Source organism: Oryctolagus cuniculus, chromosome 7 (genome assembly GCF_051225735.1).
Source record: "Oryctolagus cuniculus isolate XC-2025 breed Fujian yellow rabbit chromosome 7, ASM5122573v1, whole genome shotgun sequence".
Classification (NCBI taxonomy): domain Eukaryota; kingdom Metazoa; phylum Chordata; class Mammalia; order Lagomorpha; family Leporidae; genus Oryctolagus; species Oryctolagus cuniculus.
In genome coordinates, this window is record NC_142873.1 from 130,209,032 (window position 1) to 130,229,114 (window position 20,083).

The 20,083-nt window shown below is 62.4% G+C and overlaps 1 protein-coding gene across 16 annotated transcripts in view; it reads right to left on the reverse strand.

Moving 5' to 3' along the window:
* Positions 1–20,083, reverse strand: part of PTPRF (protein tyrosine phosphatase receptor type F) — an 84,737-nt gene that overhangs the window by 5,687 nt on the left and 58,967 nt on the right. For 2 of the 16 annotated variants that reach the window (XM_051856577.3, XM_089300812.1), the window contains 14 exons: positions 19,644–19,788; positions 15,730–16,035; positions 15,074–15,267; positions 12,430–12,456; positions 11,062–11,179; positions 10,395–10,973; positions 9,647–9,744; positions 9,195–9,448; positions 9,006–9,099; positions 8,201–8,416; positions 7,714–7,868; positions 5,417–5,532; positions 3,126–3,158; positions 2,383–2,480 (listed from right to left, as the gene is read on the reverse strand). In XM_051856577.3, the coding sequence (XP_051712537.1) occupies positions 2,383–2,480; positions 3,126–3,158; positions 5,417–5,532; positions 7,714–7,868; positions 8,201–8,416; positions 9,006–9,099; positions 9,195–9,448; positions 9,647–9,744; positions 10,395–10,973; positions 11,062–11,179; positions 12,430–12,456; positions 15,074–15,267; positions 15,730–16,035; positions 19,644–19,788 (2,433 nt within the window). The remainder of the gene's footprint in view (positions 1–2,382; positions 2,481–3,125; positions 3,159–5,416; positions 5,533–7,713; positions 7,869–8,200; positions 8,417–9,005; positions 9,100–9,194; positions 9,449–9,646; positions 9,745–10,394; positions 10,974–11,061; positions 11,180–12,429; positions 12,457–15,073; positions 15,268–15,729; positions 16,036–19,643; positions 19,789–20,083) is intronic. The other 14 variants (XM_051856580.3, XM_089300813.1, XM_051856581.3 and 11 more) reach the window with 10 other exon arrangements.

Genomic DNA, 20,083 nt, shown 5'->3' on the forward strand with positions numbered 1-20,083 from the left:
GGGGTGCCTGATTGTGGCACCCTGGACCAGAGGAGCAGGGTGAGGGCAGACAGGGCAAGGGCAGGCCCCCAACCCCAGAAGTACCAGGAGCTCTTGAGGGGGCCCTGCCAGCTCTCTGGCTGCTTCTCTGCCCTCTTCTCACGCTTCCTGCTTCCCTGGGCCTGGTGGGTCGCTGCCAGGGTTCTTCCGTGTGCATGCTGGAGCTGCCTGTGATCCTGCTGGACTGCAGGCTCTGTCCAGGTATCAGGCGGCCTCCCGGGCATGGCCACCTGGAGGCCTTGCAGCCCCTCACCCTCAGTCTTTCCAAAGCCACATTCATTGTCTTCCCCTCCCGCCTTCTGCTGCTCCTCCACCTCGGGCTCGGCTCAAAGCACTGTCGCTCATTCACCCAGAAGCCCAGCCTAGAACCTGCGAGCCAATCTCGAAAGCCCTCAGCACCCTCTCCCACCGGTCATGCTGAGCTGTGCCCTGCTCTGGGTCGGCTCTCTCCAGCTGCTGCCACCGCCCTCAGCCAGGCTACACACCCCCGCCTCTTCTCTCGTGCCCTGCTCTGACCTCCTCTGTCCTACAGCAGAGTCCTTTGAAAATGCACACATGAGCCTCAGTTTCCTGCTTCACAGCCTTCGTGTCCCACGGCAGTCCTTAAATGGCAATAATGATACGGCCAAGGCCCTCCTGCATCGTTCCCTCACCCAGGTCTCACACGAGACTCTCCCATGCTGCCTTGTCTCCCAGATGGCTGTGATCCGGTTCTTGGCGATTCCTCCCAGCCCTGTTACTCTGCCCAGGACAGCAACACTGCTTCCATGAGTCCCCCCCAGCACGCACCGACCCTCAGGCTGTCTCGGTGCCGCCTGACTCCTCTATGGACATTGGCTATTTAATAGTGGGGCACGGTGACAGTCACATGGGCAAACTGACTGGCCCCTGGGGCACTTGGGGCCCCTGTCACCATCGCCCCAGGTCCCACACAGGGACTGGAACATGGTGAATGCTCACATGTGGGCAATGGCTGGGAACAGCCACGGGATCTCGGACAAGGGAGAGGCTGTGGCAGCTTCTGGAGGCAAAGGCGGCTTCCTGGAGGAAGAGGGTTTCATAGGAAAAGCTCTGACCCGAGGAGAGGAGCGAGCAGAAGTTGGAAGGAGGACCGCAGGGAGCCCAGACAATGAGGCAGGGCCTCGTCGGAAGGAAGGGCTGGTGTGGGACGCGGCACGGAGCGGGATGAGCCGAAGACCAGAGAAGGCCTTTCCCGGCTGGAGAAGGAACTGAAGGCAGGGAGCCCAGCACATGAGCTTCGTCAGCCTGCAGCCCGGCCTTCTGCAAGGCAGGGCTCAAGCAGGTGCTCTAAGGTAGGGGCTGTACAGTCCCTCGGCAGCAGATGTGCTCATTCGTTTGCTGGCCAAGCTCAATTTCCCCTTGGGAAACCTGGCCCAGGGCCCTGGCATCTGCCTAGCCCGCAGGCCTTGGAAGGGCTATCTTTGCACCCCTTTGTACAGCTGAGGTGGGCATGGGACTGGAAGGGGAGAAGCTCACATTCCACTCAGCCAGCCCTTCAGCTCCCCAGTCCACAGTGAAGCACTGAGGCCCGCGGCAGGTGCTGGGAAACAGGGCTGCGGAGGGCAGGAAGTGCCTCCAGCACGCCCTTCTCTCTGCCTTCCCTAACAAAGCCCCTGCCCAGCTGGGTGGCCTGGGGACACTGAGTCATCCCTGGCCACCAACTGTGTTGGGAAGGAAACCCCTGGAGCCTGGCAGGCAGGAGTCAAGGTCACAGTGAGGTCAACATGTGGGAAGCTCCAAGCAGAAGGATTTGTGCATCCTGGGCAGCCGGCCTCGAGGCTCCTGCTCTCCATCTGTGAGCTGTGCCACTCTACACACGTCATCGCACACATGTGCAAGGCACAGGGTGTCAGGCAGGCCTGGCTAGGAATCCTGCTCTCCTCCTCCCCAGCCGCTGACCCTGGGCGAGTCACCCCCGCTCTGAGCCTCCACTTTCCCATCTAACAATACCCGGATCCTCAGACTGGGAGGACACTCAGAGAGACGAGGACGCCGAGTGCCCAGCCTGGGGTGGGTCTGCAGCAAGTCTTAGCAGAGGCCAGCGAGGGCGGCTGTTATGACTGCTCCGTGCCTGTGACCCTGTGTGTGCGTGCCTCTGTGTGCATCTGGGCACGTGTCTGAGCGTCCAGACCAAACAGGTACTCAGCCTTCCAAAGCCCCACCTGAGGTGACTGGTAGTGGACAAGGCCCAGGCCAGGCCCGGCCCCTAGGAGTCCACTTTCTGGATGGGCTGAGCCTCCTCTCTCTGCTGCGGGAAAGCCTGGAGCCCTGGACAAGAAGAGGCTTGAGCCAGGCACACAGCAAGACGTGGGGATGGCTCACCTCATACTCTTGGGAGAACTTGAGGCCGTCGTTGGCTTTGAGGCGTTCGATGTTGTCGGCCAGGTCAGTGATGGGAATGGGTGGGTGGTCTCGCATACCTGGGGGGGGCAGGCACACACAGGCAGAGTGAGCTGAGGCTTGAGTGGGGTGGCGGAGACAGCCCCGATGCGTGTATGTGCACATGTGAACACGTGTGACCATGGAGCACTTGGCACTGGTGGCATGGAAACGGCGGCACATGCGGCGACGGGGATGGTGGCTGGGGGTGGGGGTGGGGTGTATGTGCGCCGTGAGCACGCGGAGTGGGGGCACCAGGGTCCTGCCTGGCGGGTCTGCGCGAGAGGGCCGAGCGGCTTCCTCCCTCTCGGGCCGACAGCTGCCTCAGACAGCCCTCCTGCCCCTCACTGGCGCCGTTTGCCACGGCAGACTCGGTGACGCTGTGGATGGAGTGGGCACGAAGTACAGAGACAATGGCAGAGTGTGGGGGGGCTGGAGACAGGGCACCCAGAAAGGTGTCCGACTGAGACAGGAGGCTGGAGAGGAGGGGGCGGGGAAGAAACAGAACTGGAGGCAGAGGAGGGCAGAGAGGACAGAGGTGGGGGACAGCGGACAGAGTCGAGAAAGGGGAGGAAAGGGGAGAGGTGGGCTGAAGGGATGGGGGAGGGGAGGGGCAGGAGCCGCAGAGGCGTGGAAACAGACATGGAAGCCAAAGTATCCCCAACTAGGGAACTTTGAAAACTAACTTGAGATATTCGGGCAACTGGGGGCACTGGAACCTGCGGAGAAAAAACAGAAAACAAAACAACAAGGAGGCGAGAGGAGAGGGCCTGTTAACCTTTCCTGGTCCCTTGGAGCGGCTGGGGACCTGGGGAGGGGCTGAGAGCAGGAAGGGGCCGTGAGTGGCTGGGGGCTGTGGGAGGAGCCCTGGCCCCATCCGCCAGCACACATATGGCTGCTACACCTAAGGACACACTCTGACAAGCGCCACGGCAGGTGTGTGCTCAGCGTGGGAGGACAGGCTCCGACAGCCACGACGTCACCAGGGGCCATGGTCTTGGGGGACCACGGCCAGGTGTACAGCCTGTGGCTCCACCAGGCACAGCGCAAATGACTGTACCGACTTCAAACCGGCCTGGCCTGGGCTATCTGCAGAGGACTGCCACGTAGGATGAGGGGGGAAAATCCTATTTGCATCGCACACCCTCTGCTTCACGCTGTGCTCCTTCCCAGCTGGCTGTGGAAGTCTCTGCACGTGCCTGTCCCCTTCTCACCACTCCTCAGCTCACTGAAACACTCAGCCACCACACTCCCTCTGAGATCCCAGCTGCCGCAGCCGATGCACCTGCCTACTGGTCTCCCTGCCCCTCGGTCTGCCTGGCGCCCCCTCCCCCGCCCCACCTTCCCTTTCAGGGGTCCTTCCTCCTTCATGCCTGCCCCCGGGAGAGCCTGGGCTTGCTCCTCTGTGATGGCCACGTGCCGCTTGGCAGCTCCCACGCCAGCACGGTGGGTCAGGCCTGCGGGCCCGCAACCGCCTGGACAGCACTCCCCACTGCTCAGCCCGCAGCGCTGGAGCCATACTCGCCTCTGCTGTGATGCATAGATGTAAGCTCCAGTCCTGCTGTTCTGCCTCCTGCCTGCTGTTCCCGACTCGGTCCCTCTGTCCCCACTGTCGCCTTTCACACAGCAGCCTTCTAAATAATGCCCCAGGCCTTTCCTCCGCTCTACCGTCCACACAGCAGCCCCTGCTGAAAGCCAAAACTGTCTCCCCGATACCCAAACGGCCGCAGCTCAGTGTCTGCATTCCGCTGAGACTGACCTCTGCCCAACCCTGCAGCCACCCCTCGGTCCCATGCACGTGGCTCCCGGCCACGGCAACACCTAACACACATGAGGCTTCGGAGTGCGGCCTGCGCGTCATGGAAGGGAATGACCTCCCATTCCCTTTCCTGGCCCAGGATGGACCTCCGCCCCAGCGCCTGGATGCCTCCCGGATCGCATCATGCTGGGCTGCCCCAGCCCGCCAGGCACACCTGCCCTGGGCAGTCAGTCCCTGCGTCGTGAGGAAGTTGAGGCTATCCCGAGAGGTCCCATGTGGCTAGCGCAGCTGACAGCCCCGCGGGGCCCAGGCTGACTCAGCCAGCCGACGCCTACAGCTTCTTTCCTCTGAGGCCTAGGCTTTGGGGGCACCCAGTACCCAGGCATCCACCCAACTCCACCTCTGCAGTCAGAAAGGAGCCACGGATGCACAGAGACGAGTGCTTGGGCTGTGTCCAGGAACACTGCACCCCCACAAACAGGCGGGGCTGTACTGGGCCCACCCTTGCTCTAAAGGACTCTCACTCTGGACAGTCGTTGCCATACAGCCCCTGGGTGTAGCCCTGACTCACAAGAAGCCACCACATACACAGTGCAAGGGACAAAGGAAGGGCAGGCTGCAGGGCTCAGATGGTCAGAGGCGGCGCTGTGATGGGAGCGGAGGCTCTGGGGTCCAGGACACACTCAGCACTGGGGAGGCCCTCCCGGGAGGTTGGCCTGAGCTAAGTCTGCTGGGCATGGGGGAGGAGGGACATCACGTGGCGAGTGGGCAGTGGACAGCTCACAAGTGACCAGGGAGGAAGCGGGGCACCAGGCTCTGGGCCGTAGTCCTCGTCCCTGAAGGCCAGACCTGGGGTCAGGGTGGGTACCCCTTCTCTTCACAGGGCCTGTGTGGAGGGGTCAGCGTACAGAAGCTGACAGTGGCCACCCTGTGATGTGGTTGTGGGTGCTAGGGAGGCTCCTCAGCCCATACTCAGAGGCCTCAACCACAGCCAGGGTGAGGTTGGATAAGCAGCTTGGCCACCCCTAGAGGCTTCTGTGCCCTGGGCGCTGGTCCAGCTGCTGGGTACGTGCCCAAGTGAATGGGCACAGGAGAGGGCAGAGAAAGGCACAGAGAACAGGGGCCTGCAGCCCAGGTCCTTTGGTAGAGACCCCAGGGCCCGTGGAGCCGCCAGCTTGGACTGGGCCGGGGGGCAGGCAGGCGAGGGAGCTGCCCTACCTGGGGTCTGGTAGTTGAGCCTCCGCATCTCCACGGGGTCAGAGGAATGGGCCAGCAAAGAGTCCTTCAGCCCAACCGACTGCTCATCCTTTGACGATGGGGAGTGGGTCCTCTTCCTAAAGGGGCAGAAGAGGGGTCAGTGAGAAGCCAAGGCCCAGGCTGAGGACAGCGACGCAGGTCCCGGCCAGCAGCTTCACAGCCCCCACCGCCCCACCTCACCTGGGGTCTCTGCGCGTGGAGGAGCCAGGGGAGAGCAGCTTCGACATGAGAGGACACAGGGCAGGGATGGGGTGGGAGACAGCAGGAGTGTGGGGTGGGTGGAGGGGGCAGAGCAGCGAGGGAGGAAGGGGTCGCGGAGGCTGGGGACTCCTTTGGATGGAAGTAGGTCACTGCTGGGCAGCGGCTGCTATCCCCAAGGCCACCAGAGCTGAGGCAGTGGGAGCCACCAGGAATAAACATGCAAATGACACATAAAAAACGCAAACATCATGGGGGGACCGGGCCCCAGCTGTCTGGCTCTCAGGCTGCCAGGGTAAAGGCCCGCGGCAGTGGGGGAGGGGCGGGGACGGCGGCACCCTCTCCGGGCAGAGTCCTCTCTCACTGGCCTCAGCTTCCCCAGCTGCAAGGACAGGGTCAGAGACAGACTGCAGGGGCCAGCTGCTGACAAACACTCAAGGGTCACCTGCGGGCCACAAACGTGTGTATGTCAGGAAGGCAGCGCCGTGTGACTGGGCTTGAGTGTGCGTGCGCGCAAGGCAGGACACGCTGGCCCGTGCTCTGCGTGGTGGGCCAAGTCAGTCTCCTGCAGCACCAGGGAACTTCTCAGGGGACCGGGCGCAGGGGGAAGGTTCTGGTGAGTTCTGTGCACTCAGGCACAACTCACGAGCCCCAGGAAGGGGCTTGCTCTGTGCAGAGGTACAGGGCTGAACTTGTAAGAGAGCGATGGTGGGCGCCTGCCCCTGGAGCCAGGGAGGACTCAGCCCTGAGCTGGGGAGCCTGCTGCGTGGGTGGGTGCGAGGTGGGGCTTTGGCTCAAAGCACCATCCCTCCCTGCCGGCCCAAGGCGTGAGCAGGGATAAGTAGGCAGGGGCGTGGGAAGAGAAGGCTCCTACCTTTCTTGTTTACTAGGTCCCGAAAGACAGGCAAGGACAGAAGAAAGGAACGGAACGGTCAAAGTTTGCACCACACACTCTGCCCCGTGTGAAGTGGGGGCACGGTAGGACCTGCACACAGCACCCACACAGCATTCACAGGGAGGCGGTGGACGTCAGGATCTAGGTGGGAGTGGAGGGGTGGGTGGGGGTGGGAAACACTCATCAGCAGTATCTACTCTGGGAGGAAGCAGCGGGGGTGGAGTGGGGGAGAGTGGGGGAGACAGGGCAGAGGTCAGGGCACAGGAGCCAGGCACCATGCACAGCTGTGCTCAGACACACTCCGGCACACATCCGTCTACCAGGCGCTCGCTGCGGACTTGCACGCTCCGCGTGGCCAGCCACAGGCCCAGTGCCTTCCCAGGGAGCACCACGGGGGCCAGAGGTGGGGCTGCACGAGGAAGGGTTGGGGCCGGGGAGCCCTCATGGGGCACGGGAGCCTGTGAGTCTTCAAGGATGAGGCAGGTAGCAGCTGCGTGGGGAGAGGGAGAGGCAGGTGTGCAGGTGGGGCTGGCCTGAGCTGGCCTAGGAACGGGCAATGGGCAACGGGCAACGGCTGGAGCTGCAAGGGTTGGGGCATCAGGAGGACCAAGCTGGGTTTTATCTCGGGAGTGGCAGAAAGGTTTTAGACACAGAATAGCAAACTGAGTCTTTGGAAGTATCTCTTGGGGTCTGGGAGGCGAATGGACAGGAGGGGCAGGTGGCGGCGGCTACTGGAGCGAGGGCACTGAGTGTGAGGCCGAGACAGCCAGGGATGTCAAGGAGTGTCTGCTAAGTGAGGATGTGTGGGCACGCGGGCTGCGGCTGGCTCTGGGTCTCCTGGGACCTAGTCTTCTAGGAACGGAGCAGGAAGGAAGGTGCTTAAGGTAGGAGACAGGAGAGGGTGGCATCCTGAGCTGAAGAGGAGACAGACATGCTCACGCCCACGGAAAGACAGACAGACGGACAGACGTGCCCTGAGATGCACAAGGAACAACACTCCATGAAGCTCTGGCTCCTCTCCACACCCAGGCTGATGTGCACAGAGGCCCCCGGACAGACACACGACGTGTGTACGCACGCGTACACGCCATTGCTGCCCTTCCTGGCACTGCACCCAGAGATGAGGGGTCAGCGGGGTCCCCAGTGCCCTCAGCACAGCACCCACCTCTTGAACAGCAGGATGGCGATGACGATGAGGATGATGAGGATCACCGCCAGCACGGGGCCTGTCACCCACAGCATCTCGGGCTCCTCCTGCTGCTGGGCTGGCGTCACCTGGATCACAATCTCGTCCGAGTAGGGGCTGGAGGCAAAGCGCTTCTGTGGCCGGGCGGAGGGACAGTAGGGCCTGTGAGCCCCGTGTGAGAGCCCCAAGCCTGCCCATCAAACCCGGAGGAAGGATTCTGGGGCTGGGACTCCCCTCCCAGGCCCTACGAAGCTGGCCTGAGCCTTGTCAACAAGGCTGGGCCCCGGAGCCAGATTAGGTCTGGCCTTCTGGAGCCTAGGGCCTAATGTCTTGGGCTCCCAAGTGCAGGTTCCAGGTCTCTGGGGCAGCCCCAGGCTGCTGCAGACCTGGGCTCTCGTGGTGGCTTGAGACTGGTCTAGCCACTCTTGGGTCTGGGGTGCTGAGGGCCAAACCGGCTCAGGCAGACCTGGTCCACGGGCTCCTTCAGAGAGGCGAGCACGAAGCACTGGTAGCTCAGGTCCGGAGATAGGGGCCGGTTGTAGAAGCCCCCGTAGTTCTTCTTGTCCCCCAGGGTAAAGGTCTCGGGGAGCACATCCACTTGAGCAGCCACATACGGCTTCAGCCGCTCCGCCTGCCGCCGCCGCCGCCGCTCCACACCGGCCTGCTCGATGGCCTCCAGGAGCTGGGGGAGCAGAGTGAGGAGTGGTCAGGCAGGGCCTTGGAGCCACCGTGGGACCAGGGCCTGGACACCAGCCTCCTGGGCTGAGACTAAGGCCTACCTTCCATGTAAGGCCCTAAGCCCGACTCACCCTCAGCCCTCCCAGGACAGCACCAGCGCCGCGGTGCCATGCCTCCCGCCGGTTACTGGGACCAGGGAGGGCTGTCTCCACGTGGGCCGTGAGGACAGCACAGATTTCCAGCGTTCTGGGGACTACAGGCTGTTAGACTCACTCCTGCCTGCCCATGGTCTGTACCTTCTGTGAATTCTCGAGATTCTCCAAAATCTACAGGGCTCAGGATTCTCTAGCCCGTGGAGACAGCTCTACTGATGCCTAGCCCACAGGCAGCTCACCAAACACTCCCAGGGTCTGTCCCGCCATGTCCCTCTCTCTAGGAAGGGGGCAGGTGGCCCGCCAGGGAAGGCAGGAGAATGATTTCAGTTTAGGGAGTGAGTCAGGCGGAGAGTTTATGGGGGCAACACTCAGTGCAGGGAGGCCCTGGTCAACTGGTGCCTGGGGCCATCACTAGTGCCCCGTCCCCCGTACAGGCACCTCGTCCAGCTCCAGCTCGTCGGGTGTGCTCCATCTCGGGGCCAGCATGCTCCCGCCCACACGGTCGATGGGCACCACCACGATGTAGAACCACCTGAGAGGGCAGAGTCGGAATTAGGGCTGTTGGCGGCGGCGGCAGCCTGCAGCCCCTCCCTCTTCTCTGCCTCCCGAGAGGTCTCATCCCCACACCTGACCACCGAGGGGTCCTGCACACGCGGCATGGACAGGGAGAAGCGGCCGTCCTCTACGTAGGCAGACGCGGGCAGCGGCTTGTGGGGCAGGAGGTCGGGGGCTGTGCGAATGGACACGAGGTGCTGCAGGCCGCCCGCGCTGCTGCCCCGGTTCATCAGCACAAACGAGTACTCCGTGTTGGGCTGCAGGTCTGCAATCAGCTTCCGCATCGAATGCCCGTCCACCTCCACACTCTGCCCGTTGTACAGAATCTGCAAGGGGGCGGGGCACGGAGTGTGGCAGAGCCTCTGGGGTGAGGTTCCCCACCATGGGCCCGCAAGAATGCAGCATCACGCGCCCAAGCCCGACAAGCCTGCCTCCCAGATACGTGCACACGTGGGTCAGGACTGGGTAACAGCGCACAGCGGGCCTGGGTGGGCTGGGCTCGGCCGGCTGCGGCCCTTACCCACCCTGAAGGGCACAGCTGACTTGTAGGAGTCAGGGACCTCCCAGCTGAGCAGCACAGACGTCTTCATCGCAGCCGCCACCCGGAAGTTCTTGGCGAACACTGCGGAGGCACAAGGAGGGACAGTCAGCCTGGGCTTGGGCGGGAACGGGCCGGGAGGGCTCTCCACCAGGACGCCACGGGTGGAGGAGCACGGGGAGTAAGAATGGCTGCAGAGCACCGGGCCCCCACTCCTAGCCGGCTCCACACGGCACAGTTCAACTCCCAGGCGCACAGCGAGCACTGCACCGGGCAGGGGAGGCTGCAGCGCCCACGGCCGGAGTTTCCAAGGTGCGTGGGTAAAGGCTTGAACTCACAGACACCAGGCTAGGGCGGCCAGCGATGAGTGGGCTGCAGTCGTGAGACGCATGCGGCCGCACACCAGAGCGCGGTGCAGCACGTCCACTAGAGGTCAGCAGGTCACAGCCCCCAGAGATTAGTGTCACACACACCACAGATCGGTGGGTTGCACACCTGAGACCGGTGATGCAGTTGAAAGAGATCAGTGGGTCAAGGTCACGAAAGATTAGAAGGTCACACAGCAGTCAGTAGGTCAAGAACAGCAGAGGTCAGGGGTCACACACCCAAGAACGTGGCGCCCGTTCATCACTAGAGGTTAGTGGTCAGTGTCGGGAGAGACTGGAGGGTCACACAGCAGAGGTCCCCAGGCGCAGCCATGTGTGGGCAGGCGCCGCTGTGCCCGCAGCACACACCTTGCTCCATGGGCATGGTCCGGGACTGGATGCTGGGGCTGAGTGGGCCGGCGCCTTTGCTGGTGCGTGCGCGAACCTTGACGTCGTAAGTGGTGTCAGGCGTGAGGCCGGAGAGCGTGAGGCGTGTGTCGGCGGTGACGTTCTGCAGCTCTTGCTGGCTGTTGATGTCGCGGTACACCACGGTGTAGTTGGTGATGCGCCCGTTCCTCTCCGCTAGCACTGGCGGGTCCCAGGCCAGTTCCGTGGTAGACGTGGTCAGTCCTATCACGCGCAGGTTCTGCGGGAAGCCGCTGGGCACGTCCTCGGGGGTTGTGATCTCCTTCTCGAACTCCTCACCTGGGCCAGCCCGGTTCTTGGCAGCAAGCCGGAAGATATAGGTGGCTCCCTTGTGCAGGCCGGTGACCGTAAAGTGCTGGTCATCCTTGCCAAAATCTATGGTGTTGGGCCGCACCTCGTCGGCCCGGCGGTACTGCAGCCGGTAGCCCAGCAGCTCTCCAGGCAGCTCCTTGGGTGGGTGCCACTGGAGCAGCGCGGTGTTCATGGCCGTGGTGCTGACCATCATGGTGGGCCGGCCTGGGACTGAACAACCACGCACTGGCCTCTGGCACTGCCCTCCCTGCCACCCCTCCACCCCCACCCCCAGCTCTATCCCCGGCCCCTCACGCACCGGCCCCTGTGGTCGTAACTATCTTGGGCTTGCTTCGGGCACCATCCCCTTTGGTGGTGTAGGCGGCAACAGTAATGGAGTAGGTGGTTTCCGGGGTGAGGCCGCTGATGGTGGTTTCCTGGGGGAGGAGGCGGGGCCCATTCCCATCAGAGTGCAAGGAGCAGCCAGACTGTCAGCCACGACAGAGCCCTAGCCTGAGCGGGACCCCGGGGCACACAGGGCCAGAGGGCACAGGAAGTGGGCTATGCAAGGCTGGACTCTGCTGGAGCCAGGGCAGGCAGGTGGGATGTGGGCTTGGAGGGCAACATCCTTCCTGGGAGCAGACAGCTCCTTCTTCCTTTCAAACGAGAACAAAGGCCACACAGCTCCCTCTGCTCCATCGTGCTGCCAATGATGCTCCATGAGGCCCTCACACAATCAATGCACACAGGGCACAGGCCTCACACGCCCCCAGCACTTTGCAGGGTTCTTGGCTTGCACATGCACATGGCCTGTAGCCCCTGTGTAAGCAGGTGCAAGGTCACCTGTGCATGCTAGTAAAGGCATGGACTCATATGCATGCATGCACACACACGTGCACACACAGGGCCAGGCACTACCCTGTAGGATCAGGTCAGGACCCCAGCTGACCACACTTGGGCTGTGGGCTGCATCTGAACATCTATGAACTGCCAGGAGAAGAGCGAGACAGGGAGCTGAACAAGGAAGCCCCAGCAGTCAGTCAGGGCAACTCTGCTCCTCACCCATCTCCAGCAGAGACATTACTTCCGGACATGCGGAGAACACCACGGGGGCCAAGCCACGCCACACAGAGGGAAGAAGGGGAAGGAGGGAGGGTCACCGTGCAGTGGAACAGAACTGTCACCACCAACTCTGGCATCCCTCCAGCTCTGAGCCTCGAGCGGGGTCACAGCAGCCACCACCAACCCCTCGCAGGCCCCCTCCTGCCCCGGCTGGAGGTTCACCCAGGGCTGGGGCTCCAGAGCGCACCAATGCCAGAACCGGCTCCCCAGACTGCCCTCCCAGCCTGGGCCCCGAGCAGGTGATTTTTCACTCCAGGGATCAATAGGGCCAAACGATCAGGATTGGATTTAACTCCATCCCCGTCTGGCCTGAGCAGGGGCCGGACCCTGGTCGATCAGGAACATTGGCCTCAAATTGCTGCTCGACAGGCGAGAAGCGAGGATTAGAAGAAATGCCAATCGCTGCTCAGCTCGGGGCTCGCGCACAAATGCCAATTTTCTCCGGATGTGGCTGGTGCCCTGTGGATCTTGGCAGTACAGGCTGGGAGGGAAGGAGGGAGAGGGCGGTGTCCCACGAGCCCAGCCTGACCCCGGTCTTGCCCGCGCTCGCACACCTGTTACTTACATAGTCCTCGGACTCCTCTGGCTGCCACTGACCGCGGGAAGAAAGAAAGGGAGACAGGATGGTAAAGGCCTCTGGCCTGGAGGGGGCTTGGCCCAGGAAGAACACATGGCGCCTCAAGCCTCTCAAGTGCTCATGGGGGTAGCAGCCCAGGGCCGCACCCCATCCAAAGACTGACCGCCAGCTGAGCTGATGGTGCGGAGGACAGCCCGCAGGGGGAGGGCTCGCTGACAGCTGGGATCAGGGAACTCCAGCAGAGGTGCTTTCAGAGAGAGGCTGCTGGACCTGGAGGGTGGGCGCGCCGGCTCAGGCCGAGGGGAAGGAAGACATGGAGGAGCGAGTGGGGTTGCCATGCACCTGGGCTTGCCTGGGCCAGTTCTGGCCTCCACCTGTTGTCATGCTTTGATTATTCAGTGTCTCCTATCCACTCTCAAAAATATCCCCATTGGGACATTACAGTCACCCTGGGCACACGGAGTGTTCCGCTGCTGTGCTGGGGTGGGTGCTGGCAAGGCTAGGCTGGCCAGCGAGATTATGAAGGCTTGAGTGCCCAGCTGAGAACCTGGGCCTTACTGCATGGGCACAGGTCCTGCCTTGGGTGCCTGACAACTCAAGGTAAGAAGCAGGTTGCAGGGCTGGCAGTGCTATTTCTTGGTAGGCCCTCCTTTAGGCCATTGGTGCAGGCAGGCACAATACAACTAGACGGATGGAGGCCTGCATTCTGAGGCCCTATGGCACTGAAGGGCTAAGGGATGGCCAGCCAGGGAGACCTTGGGGTCTTTGCAGTGCTGGTCCAGCCTCTGTCCACTGGTTCCAGGGCCAGGTGGCCTTCGTTTCTCCTGTTCCAAGAAGCTCTGTTGCAATGTTCTGGAACTGAATATGGGAGGAGGAGGCTGGACAGGTCCCTAATGGCCTCGGCCTCTTACAGCGTGTGCTTCTGGGCCCACCTGGTTCGAGTTTCCTTGCCTTTGAGGAGACCTGTGCTGTCCAAGCCAGGCCTGGGCATGGAACCTCCCCTGCGTCAGAGGCAGGGCCAGGGAGAGGGAAAGACAAAGACGGTGAAACAAAACAGAGAGAGCGAGGAAAGCAGGGTCCAGACGAGTGGCAGACGGAGGATAGGAAACGAGGAAGGGGCTGGGCCAGACCGGACCAGCCTGGGAGGGAGGGAGGCCGGCCCGATCGGGGGAGATTGTGTGACCACTTCTCGGGGGTGGGGGGAGCATGAACCGTGTGGTTCCTCACTGATGGGGCCCTCGGCTGAGCAGATGGTGCTGTTGGGAGAAGGGAGACAGGCTGTGGTGCCCTTGACTGGGACGTGCGGGGACAGCTGGGCCCTGTGGCCAGGCCGGGACCTGGCCCCATCTGCTCCACCGCTGGCTGAGAGCAGACAGCTCTCCAAGGAGGCGTGAAGCGCAGGGCCTCCATCCTCAGTTGTCCCCGTGGATCTCTGCAGCTAAGGGGACAGAGCCCCTGATCCTTTGGCCTGACTCCCTTCCAAACCAGCTGGGACCAGAAGGGGGCACCCCACGTGGTGTCTCTGGGCTGTGGACGGGAGGGCTGGGAAGGAGCCCATTCCTGGGATATTTCTGGGTGGGTGTGTCTGCAGAGGAGCCCCGGACCTGGCCCAGGAATGCAGGACACACCCGCCCACCTCCTCCAGCCCTGGACCCTCAGCACCGGGCAGGGGAAGAGGGCATCCTCTGGCAGAAAGGAATTCCTCTTCAGAAGGCTGAGCCTGGGGAGGCAGGAAGGCTTGTGCTGCGTGGGTGAGAACGCAGGGCACTGGCAAGGGCCAGGCTCCACCCCCTGGGCCGCTCAGTGCCGGGTCCCGAGGACCAGCAGGGTCTTCCGCAGTCAATCGGGAGGGGGCTCTCATGACAGCCGTGGCCCCTTCCCAGGTCCAGAGACTTGGCTTCCTATCTAAGCTCAGCTGCCCACGTGCTAGGTAATTCTGCCACTCACTGAACCTCCCAAAGCTCCAGGTTCCTCATCTGAACAGGGTATCTGGAGCTCAGACTTCCCCCAGGGACCTCACCCCGCACTCACAGGCAGAACCATCAGCCCCAGGAAGACGGAGCAGAGCCCCAGAAAGCAAACATCGGCCCGGCCAACCACCCGGGGCCAGCAGCAGAGCAACACCAGTGAGCTCTGCAACAACCACTGGCCCAAGGCCTGGGGCCGGGGTGGGGGTAAGCGCCAAGGAGCCCCTCCCTGCCTCCTGCTGCGGAGGGCACAGCAGTGGAGCCCAGTGCTCCAGCGCTGTCTGGGAGGACGGTGGGCACAGCCCCAAGGCCGAGTGAGTATGCTGTCTCCGTATCAGGAAGGCTGAGGCTGGGGTCTGTGAGTGCCGGTGGTTGAGCCACAGACACTTTACCAGGCTGGGACCGTTAATATCAGGGTAGATGGGGCTGGCACAGATGCAAGACAGAGGAGGGAGCGGCCTGGAACCTGGCCCTCACCTCCTGATCTCAGGGCCTCCCACCCAGGACGCAGCAAGGCATCGCCGTACTCTTAGCAAGCAAAGGTGGTCACAGCACCTCTGAGAACACACACAGAGCGGGGTGGGCGTGCAGCTACTCTGGGTCCCACAGAGAAAGCAACGCAGGCTGCTCTCTGCTTTCCACTCCCCCCACCCCCGATGGCACACCTGGGCCTCAGCCAGCATGACGTCCTGGATGACGGGCGGGCCCCGGGGCTCGCCATTTTCCAGCCGCACGTAGGTGACCTGGTAGCCGCGGATCTGGCCGTGCTGCTTGCTGGGGACAGGCAGCTTCCAGGAGACGTGCACAGCAGTGGAATTCAGCGGCTCCACCTCCACCTTCCGTGGTGGCCCACTGGGCACTGGGGGCAGGTGGAGAAGGAAGGAAGGCAGTCAGGCCTGGTGCTATGGATCCCGGCTCGGGTGGGCTCAGCACTCTCCAGGGCCTGGCCTCTGCACCCTACTCCCCAGGTAGCTCCTTTAGCCCGTCCATCCTGGCAAGGAGCATGAGGGTTTCCTCTGGCCACTGTGGCTTAGAGCCCAGGAGTAGCCCTCTGGCAGGGCAGACACAGGGAGGTACAGGGGATGGGTGGAGGCACCCAGGCCTTCGACCACCCCAAACTCAGCACACAGGCTGTCAGTCGGTGCTTCCCCTGCAGCCTTTTGAGGCTTTGCTACCCTGATGTTTAGGTCCACGTGGCACATCAGCTCCAGCTCCATTAGGCCTGGGCTGGTGGAGGGGCAGGCAGAAGCCCCGGGTACCAGTGGGTGGCATCTGGGGCAGCGGGTCTTCCCTGCCCACCCCTCCCAGCACGGCCGCCTACCGTCCTCGTCGGTGCGCACCAGCACCGGGCTGCTCTCGGGGCCAGGGCCCACGTCCGTGTGTGCCCGCACCCACACCCGATACTCCGTCCACTTCTCCAGGCCCACCAGGTCCCAGCTGGAGCGCTCGTGCCCGATGCCGTCCACCACATGACGCCCGCGGTCCTCGCCGTCCACCGCCTCGTAGGCCACGGAGTACTGGGTGATGATGCCGTTGCGGCTGTCAGCCGGTGGTGGAACCCAACTTACCCGGACCGTGGTGGAGCCCGCACTCACGCACGTCACCTTCTGGGGAGGGGCGGAGGGGGCTGGGGAAGACAAATGGAGGGAAGCAGGCAGATGGAGGGTGGGGGTCGCAGGCACGGCGACTGAGCCACAGTGGATGGGAGACTCACCCAGGCAGGCCACCCTTAGTGCTGACATGGCCATCCCAGGGGGCCTCTGGCCAGGCTGCCGCCACTGTCGCCGACGCGGCCTGCTGTCTCTGAACTGCTGGCTGCTCCTCCCTCTCTCCCTCCCTCCCTGTCCCTCCCACGCACACAGTCTCTCTCACACACATATGGAATTCTAACACAGCGTCTCTCCCACACATATGCCGTCTCGCACAAAACATACACGCTGTCAGATACACGCGCATGACCACATGTGGAGAACGGCTCTGCACCTGCTGTGCCCTGGGCTCTTCTGTTCTGAGGACAAGGTGGCCCGGGGACTCTGTTGGTGTGAGGCTGCCCTGACCTGTGCCTGAGCCATGGGTAACCAGACGGGAGGCCAGAGTGACAGAGGCAGCCAAGAGCTCCTGGCTCACGTCTAGCAGGTCCCTGGGGGTTAGGAGGCAGGTGAGAGCCTTTCTTGTGCCCAGCAACACTCCTAGAATCTATGCCACCAAAGACGCTGCTACCAAGGCAGGGGGCTGCTTCTCCATCCCAGTCCTGCCACCACCCCTGCCCAGGGATGGTGGCAGCCACCTTGACTCACCAGGCTTTCTCCTCTTCTGCATAGCTGTGGTCACACCCTGGGCATGGCCTTACCTGTGGCCTCCTGCCTCTTCTCCCAGCCCAGCTGCTCAAGGCCCCAGCACTGCACCTGCTTGTCAGCCCCTCGGGGCTCCACCCATCCACCCTCATCCTGACTACCCTCCATAGTCAGCTTTCACTCCAAGGTCTACCTGCTCTCACTCTCACCAATATCTAAAACTCCCTCACTCCCTGACCCTCCTGTTGCCTGCCTGGCTACCCTGCACCCAGCCTGAAAGAACCCTCTGCTTTCTCCAGTGGCACTGGGGTGGACATCAACAAGTGGCCTCCTCTGCACGCTGCCCTTCTGGGACACCTCCCCAGTGATCTCCCGGGGCCCTCTGCTGCCTGCCTATTCTGTGCCCAGCACTCTGCCGCTTAGCACAGAAGACACGAACCTCCCTAGGCCCTCCCAAACCTCAGCTCCCTCTGCCGGCAGGACCCCATCACCCACTTTGTGGAGGGACACAGCCTGCCTGCAGAGGCACACGTGGCTTCCTGCTGTCACACCTGCCAACCTCACTGCAGCAGCACCGGATCCCTCTGCCCACAGGACAGAGAACCACCCTGTCGGAGGCGGATCTGCCCGCTGCCTGAGCTCCGCTGCTGGAAGCTCCACTATTTATCCTCTTTCCTGTGGCTTCCAAATGGCACTGAAATACCCTTAAACTATTCCGTCTTAAAAGATCCCACGGGGGCCAGCACCCCATATGGATGCCGGTCTGAGTCCCAGCTGGTCCACTTCTGATCCAGCTCCCTGCTAATGCGCCTGGGAAAGCAGCAGAAGATGGCCTAAATCCTTTGGCCCCTGAACCAATGTGGGAGACTGGGAAGAAGCTCCTGGCTCCTGGCTTTGGACTCTCTCTCTCTCTGTGCCTCTCTTTAACTTGGCCTTTCAAATAAATAAATACATACATACATATTAAAAAAAAATCCCATCTCAGCCCCAGGGTCCCCTCCAGTGACAGGTATACTTCTGAGCTCTGAGCTTGCGGTCTCCTTCTTAAGCTCCCCACAGGCCTCGTGAAACTCCGTGGGCTGCAGACACCTCCACGATGCTGATGCAGATCTGCCCCTCCACCCTGCTAGACTGTGTTCCTCTGCTCCAGCCCACTCCCACAGGGTCTGTTCTACTTCCTGAAACTTTCTCTTCTCCCAACCTCCGAGACACAGCCCCGCCTCCATTCCTTCTGCTCAGGGTCATCCACTGCCCGGCCAGGCCCGGGATTCCCCCAGCCTGCCAACCATCACTACTTGCTTGGCACTCGGATTTTGAATTTGGGCGTCTGAGACCAGGTTCACTCTTGGCACCTGCTCCTGTCCCATCTCCTATCCTAATTGGCACCAGCCTCCTTCCAAACCTAACCAGACAAGCGTCACCTACACATTCCTCTCCCTCAGGCCCCTACTCTCACCCTACCCCCACGTCCTGATCAGCCAGCGTCCCCAGTTCAGACCCACCGCCTCTTGCCTAGACCACTGCAAAGCCTCCTATCCAGTCTCCACTCTCTTCTCTGAATGCCTCACACAGCAGCCCAGCCAGCCAGGTCTCAACTGCCACGGGTCCAGAGGCTGCTCCGGCCACACTGCTCACCCTCTGGCCAAGACCCCACGCCAACTTCGGGGCTGTAGAACCTGCAGACCCTCCGCCTGAGCCCTCTGTCCCTGCTTGCCCCGGAAGATGTGCGCCCTCTCCAGGCAGCCATCTCGGGCTAGACCATAGTACCGTCACATTGCCATTCCACCCTGCTCATCTCTGCCGCCCCTCTTCACACACAGGTAACTGAGGCTCATCCGGGCAACTGCAGGTGTAACGTGTGTCTGCCCCACTTGAACGCAGGACCCCTGCGGTCAGGGCGGACGGCCTGGCCCCCAGCAGGTACTTCCAGAAGGGGTCCTTTAGCAGGAGGTCACAGGTAGCCAGCCTCTGAGCAGAATCAGTCCCTACATACACAGTCCCACGTCACACAGACCTCACAGACCCTGCCACGGGTACGGTCAGCACAGGGCATCATAGTCTCAGTCCTGTGACACCACCCAGCCACAGCCTGGCCCTGCTGTCGCCCAGAGCGTCATAGGGGCCTGCTGCAGCTGTCTGATCAGGATCAGAGAGGCTGTCCAGTGGCACTGTAGTCACACACACTCTTGCTCTGTCACTTGGCGAGCTACAGGGGCCCACAGACATGGTCACAGGCAGAGACCAGAGTCATTCAGAGACATGGGCACGCCAGGGACCCCCCAACACACATGCATAGCTGTCACACGGCCGGGAGTCTGGCACGGTCACGAGCACATAGCCACAGCATCAGTCTCACACATGGCAGCATAGAGCAACACACAGAGCCACCCAGCTGTCACACAAACAGCACTGCACACAGGCCCCTGGCCACGTGGTCCCACACAAAGGCACGTGGGCACACTGCCACCGCGTCACATTCTCACGGACCTGCCCGCCTGCAGTCGGCCCTGCGGCTCACACGTGGTTCTCATGGTGGGGGACGAGAAAAGGGGGTGATGGTGAAACATGATGTGGGACACGGGGAGGGAAGAGAGCCACTGAAGCGGGTTTGGGACGTGGCAGACCCAGCACTGAGGACGGCCTGGCCACTGGGAGGGCCGTGGAGGGCGGAGATGAGTCACGGACATAGAACTTACCTGGGCAGGGTGTGGGAGGGCATGGGGGTCAGGCAGGAGTCTGGGCAGGGAGCAGGGAGGGGCAGCAGCCACCTGGACACACTGGGGCACTTACCTGTCCCTCTCCTAGGGTCCAGACCCACAGTCTAGATCAGAGTCCAGGGCAGGGCCCAGCAGACCCGACCACCCACCTGGCTGAGTGTGTGTGCATGTGTGTGTGTATCCCAGTCCAGGAGTGACAGACAGCGGCCCCTGGAGACACTTACTGGACTGTGCTGTGCGGGCCTCAATAGTGGGGGTGAAGACGCCCACCCCCAAATCGGAGCGGGCAGCCAGCTGGAAGCGATACAGTGTGTCAGGTTTCAGGTCCTCTAGGGTGTAGGAGGAGGTGGGGTCGAAGGTCACCTTGTGCTGAAAGAGTAGGAAGCATGCACTGACCACTCTGACCTCAGACGTCACCCCCACCACTGCCCGGGTCCCAAGGCTAGCTCTGTGGCACAAGGCCACGGGGACTCCACAGGCTATTTACAGCCAAGTCCGTAACACACAGGCCACAGGACCCACCAAGGACAGATGGCCCCAGGGGAACTTGTGGGCACCTGCCATTGTCACGGGAGCCACAGAGCTCCCTCCACAGAGGGTGGGGGCCCTCAGAGCTTCGCCCCTGCTCACAGCCTCACCACAGAGCCCCAGAGAGCTGCCCAGG